Source organism: Lycium ferocissimum, chromosome 4 (assembly GCF_029784015.1).
Source record: "Lycium ferocissimum isolate CSIRO_LF1 chromosome 4, AGI_CSIRO_Lferr_CH_V1, whole genome shotgun sequence".
NCBI classification, from domain to species: Eukaryota; Viridiplantae; Streptophyta; class Magnoliopsida; order Solanales; family Solanaceae; genus Lycium; species Lycium ferocissimum.
In genome coordinates this window covers 56,212,176-56,223,377 of record NC_081345.1, presented here as the reverse complement: position 1 = coordinate 56,223,377, position 11,202 = coordinate 56,212,176, and the positions used below count along the sequence as shown (strand labels likewise).

The 11,202-nt window shown below is 39.3% G+C and overlaps 1 protein-coding gene across 1 annotated transcript in view; it reads left to right on the top strand.

Annotated features, from left to right (window-relative positions):
* The window catches only part of LOC132054220 ((+)-neomenthol dehydrogenase-like), a 38,778-nt gene that overhangs the window by 27,002 nt on the left and 574 nt on the right, over positions 1-11,202 (top strand). The window contains exon 3 of the mRNA XM_059446265.1: positions 9,748-9,852. Within this exon, the coding sequence (XP_059302248.1) occupies positions 9,748-9,852 (105 nt within the window). The remainder of the gene's footprint in view (positions 1-9,747; positions 9,853-11,202) is intronic.

Sequence of the window (11,202 nt, the reverse complement as noted above, 5' to 3'; positions counted from 1 at the left end):
TAGAAATATGAAGATTGAGAGTAACTCAAATAATGAGTCATAATATTGCATAGTTACTAATTAAGAACATCATGTGGATAACTATCATTTGAATATCCTTATGAAGTTAGTTAGACGACTGAAAATTTGTATCTTCATTTCCTATTAGTCTTCATGTCTTAGTTCTATGTTTATTTCTCAAAATTATCGAGACCTTTGCAATTTTGCTATTTGAAAGTAATTTTATATTTATTCATCAAAGAGTAATATTTAAATTGTAGCCCGATAATATCTAGTGATTATGTACTTTTGGGAGGTAATATGTGTAGCTTGATAATATTTTTTTGAGAAAGGGTAAAGGTTCAAAGTTGCCTCTTAACTATGCAAATGGAGTAGATTTTCCTTCGTTGATGGTTGGGGTCAAATATTCTCTCACCGTTACTAGTTGAGTCAAATTTCCCTAAGCTATGCGAGACGGAATAAATTTGTCCTTATTTTTAAAGGTGGAAGCTTACCACTTGGTGATGACATGTGTCACACAATTAAGAATTAATTATTTTCAACGGAGGGTAAATTTGAACCTTTCCTTTAATTTTGTGTTTTTAAAATTTTTTTGTACCTCCTTTCTCTCTTCATGCCACCACCTCCACTAATAATCCTTTCTTCCTTCTTCCTCTTTGTCTCTTGTCGTGCCCCAACTCTGGAGAGGTGTGGCCGGCACCCGAGCCATACTCGGCCCCAGCGTACCACTCTGTAACTATGACTGCGAGGGATAACCCTTACCTTAGGCCGACGAGGCCTACCTGCAAACAGATAATACCAATCAAGGCCGACAAGGTCGTATCCTAAATCATTTGAACATAACATCAATCTCGTCTGAAGGGTAAGCACACCAAAAACGTATATGTAGAAAAAAAAAAAAATCGCAGGCCGACAAGGACGCCATACTGACATCCACAACATACAAGATACGTCTACAAGCCTCTAAAGAGAAATGATTGTAATATGGCCCGGACAGGGCCTCAACCTACCCATCATCTGTATAAACACAAAACACTGGACTGGGTAACTCTGAATGACATAGAGCTTATCACTCTAGCTGGTTGTCACGCCCCGAACCATGGCCTGGGCGTAACACGACACTCGGGCCTTGCTTACATGTGCCCGAGCGAACCTCATGGCTTGCTTGTCAACATGGGCATCAAACAATATAATCTATATGATGCAATTTAAATAAATCATGGAAATATAATTTGCGGAATAAAATCTTGAAACCATCTCATAGCATGAAATATTATGAAGACATAATAGTCTGAATCATGAATGCACCACCGACTCGGAAACTAACATCCGTCTATGAAACCTCTAAAACATGTCTGAATACTAACTACCAGGACATGGCCCTGGACTACCATAAACTGCATACTAAATATAAAGACTCCATGTTGAACCCCGAGAGGAGTGGGGCTCACCAATAAGCTCACATCGAGGTGATCCCACCGCGCGCGCGTATGCTCCTGAAAATCGGTATCTGCACCGTGAAGTGCAGGCCCCGGGCAAAAGGGGCGTTAGTACATGGTGAATAGTACTAGTATGTAAAACCTGCTGAACTGAAGAACATGGCATACACAGGTATAGAACATGAACGGAAACTGAATGTGACTTGAACATGAGCATGAAACGTGAGTAAAGTCTGAAAACAGTAATTCAATGAAAATACATGTATATAAAACTTCTTGTAACGTGGGGAATGCTATAGTGTAACCGACACATGATCTGGTACTTGCGCCCTACCAGGAGAACACTCACACCTTGCCGGGGATATGAGATTTAAGTAATAATAGCATGTAAGGATCCAAACCGCATAATGAAGGTGTTGCCTCCTTGCCGACAACCCTTATCCTACGGTGGCAACGTAGTTTCGGTGCTACCCGAGCCTTCTCTGCTAACTAAACAATCCCAAAAACATGAACATGATATAGTTGGCTAAGAAGCCCATGACTTTCGTGAAATAACTTGTAAATAACTTGTAATCATGATTTCACGAAATAACTTGTAACATGGTTTCATGAAATAACTTGTCATAGTCTTGCAAACATGTTCTTGATGCATGAGTAATAACCATAGTTCATAATTAAATAAGTAATTGACTTGAAAACATGCATGTGACTTGCTACATAAAATCATAAATTTTCATATAAACATAATGAGAACACATGAGGAAGAATTCATGATTCATGGATTAAGCTAGGGTTCCTAATAACCATAATGGAAGATTAGGAATACAATGACGAATATAGATACAAAATTCATGTACATAAATACATAACTATGGGCTACCAATATGTTGGGTTTAATGCCCTAGGGTTTGTACTTCATGAGTATCAAGAAACGGAGCATGGGGAAGAACGTAGAGATTCCCACACGTGGATGGAAGTTCTACATACCTTAATTGCTTCAACACTTGAATTAGAGACCTGAGTTTCTGAAGTATTCCCCGATTCTTGATTCTTGAATCTTGAACGGGTTCAGTTAGGGTTTACCAACAATGTTGGGTGGAGGAGATACCAAAAGTAAGAAATCCCTAGAGATGTTTAATCAACACTTGCGTGTGCTCCACAAGGAATACCAATGATTTAATCTTTGAATAATGAGTCCCGGACCCTAGAAAACCTATTTATAGGATGTCCAAAAACGAGGAAAACTTTCGTACACAAATACCCCCGTGCACCATGTGCGATTCGCACATGGTGTCGCATGTGCAACATGCGGTCGCATATTTCACCGTAACCGTCGCAGTGTGCCGCATACCTTCACGTCATTCTTTGGTACCTCTCTCGTACCAGATGCGATGACATATGCGACTCGCATGTGTAACATGCGAATCGCACATGGTGTCGCATGTGGTGCACGGACTACATCTTCCTTGGCACCTCTCTCGTCGGCGATGCGACACCACCTCGCGACTCGCGTAGCACATGCGATTCGCAGTGATGCCTTAGTCTAGGCTCATGTTTTCTTTTGGTTTCTTTTGGTCTAGGATCATGCTCAAGGTCCGAGTTAATGGTACGGGGTGTTACACCGGTACTCGGAAATCTACTGAGGTGGTCTCTCTAGCTGTCTATCTGAACATGCGAGCATGAACACAGAGTCCCCAGGCAAAGAGACGTTAGTAAGAAATAATGTACCGAGTATGTAAGGCGATTGTAACTAATACTGAACTAAAATATAAGATAACTGAACATAAACTGAAGAGTCAATAAAGTATCCGGCTGTACTTTTCTGCCTCTGACATCTATTAACTAATAATGCGACATCAAACTACTTAGCCTCGTATAAGGCTTCTAAACATGCATGATTAGCCCCATAGGCACTCAATGTAGCCCCGAAGGCAATCTGTATGTATAATCATAGCCCCAAAGGCAAGTGCGCCTCTGTATAGCCCCGAAGGCATCTGTATGGTCAGTAGCCCCGTAGGCAAGCATCATAGCCCTGAAGGCAAATATCATAGCCCCGAAGGCAAACATCACAGCCCCGAAAGCAAGCGCACGTCTGTATAGCCCTGAAGGCATCTGTAGGGCCAATAGCCCCGAAGGCAAACATCACAGCCCCGAAAGCAAGTATATACTTCTTTAGACTCTACAATCTCACTTCTATCTACTAGATACATGAGCAACAATGCTAACTAAAAGTGAAATCCCGACGAGGGAAACTACTATAGGAATATCATGAAACGACATAGACATGGAATCTCTGCGAGTGGCACTTCTTTGTGCACTTGGTCGGGACTCGCTCGATAAGGAATCATGCCAAACAAAGAAAGAAGGATAGCCTTTACATACCTCAATCTCATTGTCTCTTTAATACTTTTAAAGCAGCCCACGATACAACGCAATCTACAATGCAATAAGGTTCATGATTAATGCCAAGAAGGAACTAAGTTCGTAGCTCTAAGCTAGTAACTTGTCCAAATAAATTTGGGCAGCATCTCCCTTATGGCTTTGACTTCCTCCAACTCCATACATCATCAACAACAACCAGAGCAACACAACAAGAACAATATCAATAACAAGATACAATATATCATTAACAAGTCATCAACAAATCATGACGAGCAGTAAGCTCAGATTGGAACCCATACAACCCTTGATACCCCTTATGAACTCCTTACTTTAACTCAACAATATCTATAACATGTTGACAAGTATATTCATCCTATTTTCCAGCCTTATATTTCACAAAATAACAAGAAAACAGTCCATAAAGTTCAGCAACCTTAAAACTGATTTTTCAGATTACTAAAACACGTTTCCAACTTCTAGTCGATATTTAACATGTTCTTCACCCATCTAACCTTCCGTAGACTTAAACTAACTCTTACACATGATAGGGGGCAAGAGTAATACCTTACATAACACGAATAATTAGAAATTCATGGAATCAGCAACCTCCAACTCAAGCAACAACACAACGAGCGACAAGCTCGGTTTATGATTAACATAACTATAGCTTTAAACCCTTTACAGTTCAACAAACAATGACAACAAAACTACGATTTCCAACCTTTATCTTACCGGTTTTTAGCCGTACAAGCTAGTCACAAGTTCTATAACCTCAAACACATGGAGGAGGAGAAAAATCTTACCTTATGATCCTTAAAACAACTCCCCACACGAACTGGAACTGTGACGATTCAAATTACGAATCGTGCGGGCACCTACCTGATTACCTCCTAGTAGGCGAACCCTTACCAAGCAACCCATTATTGAAACTCATTTTTCCATTCAATAACTGATAATCATAAACATTAATTGAGAAAAAATAAGTGACACTCTTAATAAATTAGAGCTTACAATTTCTCAGGACCTAGTCTAGACGTATATAAGAGCTTCTACAATACAGAGGAGTAAACTTAAAATAAAACGACACAACTTCTGCTTGGGAATGAGATGCACAGAAGCTATAAGATGATGTCCAACACTCCGACCTATGAAACCTTTGGCAATAACATGAAACACATCTACACCCGAAAAGGATGTAGCAAGAGTAGTATCAGTACACCACACGTATTAGTAAGCATCATAGGCCGATTAAGATTAGTTCACGCAATACGATATAAAATCAATCAAAATAAAAGATAGGTACAGTCGTAACACCTTTTTAAATCCTGCCCATACTTAAACAGTTCTGACATCAACATGCTCATATCCCATTACCTCGTCAACGCAACACCAGGAAGTAATGACCAATAGACAATAACAGTTACATTTAAGATAGACTCCTGGACCAATTAAACCACAACCATTTACAGAGGACAGACCTCAACCTCCATATCAACCGACACTAAGTAAGACCACTAATTTCTAACTTTTTCCTCCTTATTTTAACAGACTCGTAATTTGACAATCAGACACAACATCACGACAGCCCCTACCCAACATTAGCCAATAATCACTCATCAAATTATAAGGACAACTACGTAAAAGCAATACAACCCAGAACTGTATCTCAACCGTACTTTTAAACTTGGACCATGCTAAATGAAATCACTTCAACATCACCTTCCCTTATTAGCTACGGAGCCATGAAGTTACATGTAAACACAACCGCTCAACAATAAGGATAAATCAAGTATGAAATCGCAGAATGAGTCTGATTCAATGCAATGCAACCAAGACGAGTATCACCTCTATCACACGCATGGAAGTAAGTAAAATGTAATGCAACCCTAGTTAGTATCACATCCGTACACACACGCTAGATGGTAATGTTTGCCCAAATAGCCATGACTTGCAGGGGACCCATGGTGTCCATGTACCACTCGCTCCGGAACTGACCTCAGATCACGAGCCCTTAACTAGGCCACATCCTTACCCCCCGTCAATGTGCCTTTTCGTATATACATATTCCGTTTCTCATCACAATGTGTATTTCACGTATTTCCAGTTCATCAGTAAATATGGAATATGATCAGTCAACAATATCAATATCAAGATCACAAGGCATTATGCCACAAGTCATAACGAGACCCAATTAACTCTGTTCATCACTCACACACATGACTTCCGCTAACTCGCGACATGAATACTCTAATGAAGACACATGCAATTACTACACGAGTCACCCCACCCAATAGTACAACAACCTCTATAATGATCAACTCAGTACGTATGTGAATTCCCACCTTCTAACTTTTTCGGTCTAAAAACATAAACGCCACCATATCCCCATAAGATTAACAATTATCCACCATGGTTCAGCTACTCACTAAACGGCTACAAGCCTACGTAATTCAACAATGAATACCAATATATCTAAGGTCCAACCGAACACCGTGTCCGAAGACCTAATCATGCTTTTTCCTGTCAATTTTATAACATATATACAACTCACTAATCAAAGTCTAACTCAAGTAAGCCATAACCTACCTCGAGGCCGAGCAGGTGCCATGAACAATCACAGACTTTTCATCCCTTGCTTCCAAATTCAGAGACCATGACGAAAAAGTCTAGGAGTAGCACGAATTTCAATAACGAGGGTCAAACTAATTGGCAGAATTCTAGATTCTATAGTTGACTATCCTTGCCTTTATATTCCCAATTCAAGAGCTCCATGTTTGTTATCATCATAAGGTCAAATCTAACGGTGAGGAATTAACTTGTAGAAAAGATAGAGGAAGGAAGGTTTAGAAAGGTTTACTCAAGTCTCTATGCGCTCTGCCCAAAATTCTCTCAAGTGACGACTTAGAAGAAGGTTTGGTGAAAAAGTGGGATTTAATCCCATAACAAGGTTTTTTTAACTGGGTGCAGTCCGCCGGACCGCTGCAATGATGCCTTTGTCCGCTATGGCGGACTCGCTACGGCGGTGCACGGATCACGTCGGTAGCGGTCCTACCTGTGCCCACAACGTTTTAACTCCTACCAATTTGATCACTATAAAACAAATATACACAAAAAACTTCCCTGCAGACTAATTTTATAACAAGAAACTTGGTTTTCATACACGGGCTACGAAAGGTCCAATAATGACCAGGCAGGTCATTACAGGAACCCCTCCAAAATCAGCAACCACAAGAAGAACAAGAAACTCACTAGCACCACAGGATTCCCAACGTTTGATTTGCGTTGTTTACCTTTGGTTTTGCCCTTGAATCATGTAGAAACCCTTTAGACAGTATTTTGGGGGTATTTAAGATCTGTTGGTGTCAAAAATGAGTTTAGATAAGCAAGCCACTGACTTATATATCAAAAGAAATTTCCCACTGCCTACGTGGGTCCCAACAGGGGCTGCCTGCGCAGTCTCACGAAAACGCGAATATCTCTCTACTCCGACGTCGTATCGGTGAGCAGTTTAATGTGTTGGATACTAGACTCGTAGACCTTCAGTTTAGTGGGTGGATCGACCCGTAACTCTAAGTAGATTGGAAGAAAAGCTCAGTGACATCTGACCCAAATTTCAGGTAACTTATAAACGTAACTTGGGACAACTTTTTTCGACTTTTGTTTTACAACTCGCTTGACTTCAAAACGTAACACACGACTATCATACAACTAAAATACCTCATAAAATGCCCATTTTAGGATGTTAAGCCCTCCTAGTCTTCCCTAAAAGTACGGATTATGACATTCCCAACTTGCCGAGTTTCGATGAAACTTATCTTCTTCGACTCATTTAACTTCTAACCCTCTTGGTACTTGCTGATCATGATCTTAAACCTTTATAACCTCCAAGGTAACATGATTAACTTACTTTGTATAAGTTCAAGGATGATCCCATTTCCAAGCTTACGTCAATTGACTTACGACGTACTTGACGTATGAAAATACGAGATGTAACATCTCTTCCTGCCACCATTGTTATCATTACCTCCACCACCTTTTTCCCTTCCCCTTTCATTTTTCTTTCCCTCTTCCTGTTACCACACTCCACCTACACCTCTAGTAGGGAATGGGCTAAATGACTTGAACATGTAATATAAAATACTATTTAAATGCAGGTGTATAGCTGTATAGATATCAAAGGAGGAAGAAAGGGTGATTGACGATAGATGCATTGGCGCGGGGAGAGAAAAGAGGGATAAAAAACTGTATAGCTGCATAGGGGTCACATTTTGTTCCTCTTTTCTCTCTCCGAGCACTACATCTACCGCCAAACCCTTTATTCCTCCTTTAACCCCTCTGCAGCTATACACCTGCATTAGTATTCTATGTTGCATGTTTAAGTCGTTTAGCTCATTTCCTCATAGTGGTGTAGGTGGTGGTGGGGTGACGGGGAGATAGAAAGAGAAAGAAAATGAAAAGAGAAGATGGTGGTGGAGGTGATGGCAACAATGGTGGTGGGAAGAGAGATAAGGAGAAAGGAGAAAGGAGGAAGGAGGAAGAAAGGGTGATTTGTGGTAGAGGTAGTAGCGGAAAGAGAGAAAGGAGGAACAAAAAAAAAAAAATTAGAAAACTCAAAATTAGGAGAAAGGATCAATTTTGTCGTTAAACTATGCGAAAGGGTCAATTTTTCCGCTGAGCAATGCGAAAGGGTCTAATTTTTCCTCCGTTTAAAAAGATTAATCCTTAATTGCGTGACACATGTCATTACTAGGTGCTAAGCTTGCACCGTTTAAAATAAGGGCAGATTTGTTCCATTTCACAAAGTTCAGGGGAAAATTTGATATCAACTATTAATGGATGGCAATTATATTTCGCATAGTTCAGGAGTAAATTTAACCTTTTATACTTTAAGAAGTTGAAAATTTTCAATTATTTAGATGCTAAGACATAGTTAATTTATATCTCATGATGATTTTAATGCTATTGCATTGTTTGTACCTGTGAATATATGCTAGATATTTTATTTTGGGGGAGTTCTTTAGTTTTCTTAAACGTTTGAGCCCGTTTGGATGGGCTTATTTTAAGTGACTTTTAAGCATAAGCTTTTGGCTTTGGCTTATTTTGACTTAAAAAAAAGTGCTTAAAAGCACTTTTTCACTTTATCCAAACACTACAAAATGGCTTAAAAACTGTTTTGGCTTAAAAGCACTTAAAATAAGCCAATCCAAACGGGCTCAATGTGCTTTCTACATTTTTTGTGTTATTATGCTATTTTATTAAAGTTTAAGTTTTCAAAAATTAAAAATTCATGGGACTTACAATCCATGCCTCGACCGGTACTAAGTAAAATGCGCCGTCCCACGCCCCCTCTTTTTAAAATGCATTATCGACATATGTACAAGTACTTGATTTGTTAGGAAATATGTGGTTAATGGAACTCTAAAAAACCAGAAGGTTGATCTTTCTTATTACACACGAGACGAGTTTACTTAGATTTAACTCTACTATAAGTAATTGAAAAGGTCATTCTTCTGTGTTAGTTAATTAACTTTAGGAACTAATAATAAACCACCTTAAAATTATTTGTATGTTATACTACAAATTTATTACTCCCTCCGTCTCAATTTATGTAGTATCATTTGATCGGGCACGGAATTTAAGAAATAAGGAACGACTTTGTTATGTTTACAAGATTGCCCTTACTTTAGTGCCTACTTTTGTTGACTTTTCTTTACAACAAATACACATCTTTAAAAGTAAGTGGGCCCAACAAGGGTAAAATAGAGATGATGTCATTAAAGAATTGCTTAATAAGGAAATGTGACATTCATTTTGGGATGGACTAAAAAAGAAATGAAGGCACATAAATTGACACTGAGGGAGTACTTAATACTCAGTTTATTTTTATTTTTCCATGATAAGGAATTGTGAAATTGGATAATTGCAGGTAAATAATGCAGGAGTTAATGGATTAATGGTAGAGGCAGATGTTTCAATCCTTGCGGAGATGATAGAAAGAGAAGTTGCTCGAGGTTTAAGCAACACAACTGAGGTTGGTTCTTTATTTTTCGCTACATTTTCCAATCCTATATATTCGTAAAAAATGTTTTCGGTGTTGGATTACAACAACAATAACAACAACAAACCAAGTATAATCTTATAAGTGGGGTCTGGGAAGGATAATGTGTGCAGACCTTACTCTTACCCTGTGAAGGTAGAGCGGCTGTTTCCGATAGACCTTCGGTTCAAGGAAAATAATTCAAAGCAGTTTAGCAAAAATAAAATACGGAAGTGAAGAAACCATGACAAATAATAAGAAAGCAAGACATAACACTCTGAGAGAAAAAACAACTAAATAATGCGATAATCGAAGTACAAAAAACAATAGATAGTAACAGAAAATCGAAGAACAAGGAACTACGAGGATGATACTACTACTACTGGTATGAAAGGAGAAGCAGATACAATGCTCCAAACTACCACCAAGCCTATCCGAGAAGAGTGAGACAATGCGCTACTACCTAATAGCTAATTGTCTACCTTAATCCACGACCTTTGTATCCCCCTATCTAGGGTCATGTCCTCGATAAGAAGAAGAAGATACACCATGTCCTGTCTAATCACTTCTCCCCAATACTTCTTTGGCCTGCCTATACCTCTCCTTAAATCCACCATCGTCAACCTCTCACAGCTCTTCACTGGGGCATCTGCGTGTCTCCTCTTCACATGTACCCTTGCCTTCCTGTAAAGAAATGGATCTAAGACCTAACTCAACCCCAAAAGCTAGCTCATGAGGGAGGATTGCCCAAGTCTATATAAGGAGATCATGTATCCTCTAACCCACCGATGTGGGGCTCTTAATACCGCACCTCATGCCCAGGGCTGGACATCTGGTGCGTGGACAATTTTAATATTCGGGCACAACATCGGTAATAATGGATTGGGCGGGCCTGACTTTGATACCATGTAAGAAATGGATCTTGGGCCTAACTCTATCCCAAAAGCTAGCTCATAAGGGGAGAATTGCCCAAGTTCATATAAGGAGACCATGTACCTTTTAACCCACCAATGTGGGGCTTTTTACATTCCTCATCTGCCACTAGACCACTCCCACCTTGTCCGGAATATCTTCATTTTTTATCCTCTCTCTCCTACTATGCCCACACATCTATATCAACATCTTCATTTTCGCAACTTTCATCTTCTGAGCATGGGGGTTCTTGACTAGCCAACACTCTACTCCACACAACATAGTTAGATTGAATAGTTGAAAATATTTTTACGGAGAATTATTTATTAAAGATTAATAATAATGTCAACAAATTAGATAATGTTATAATGAAGTTTTTCAATATAATCAAAAGTTGGTATTAATGTATCAGCGTTGGTTAACTAGATTATT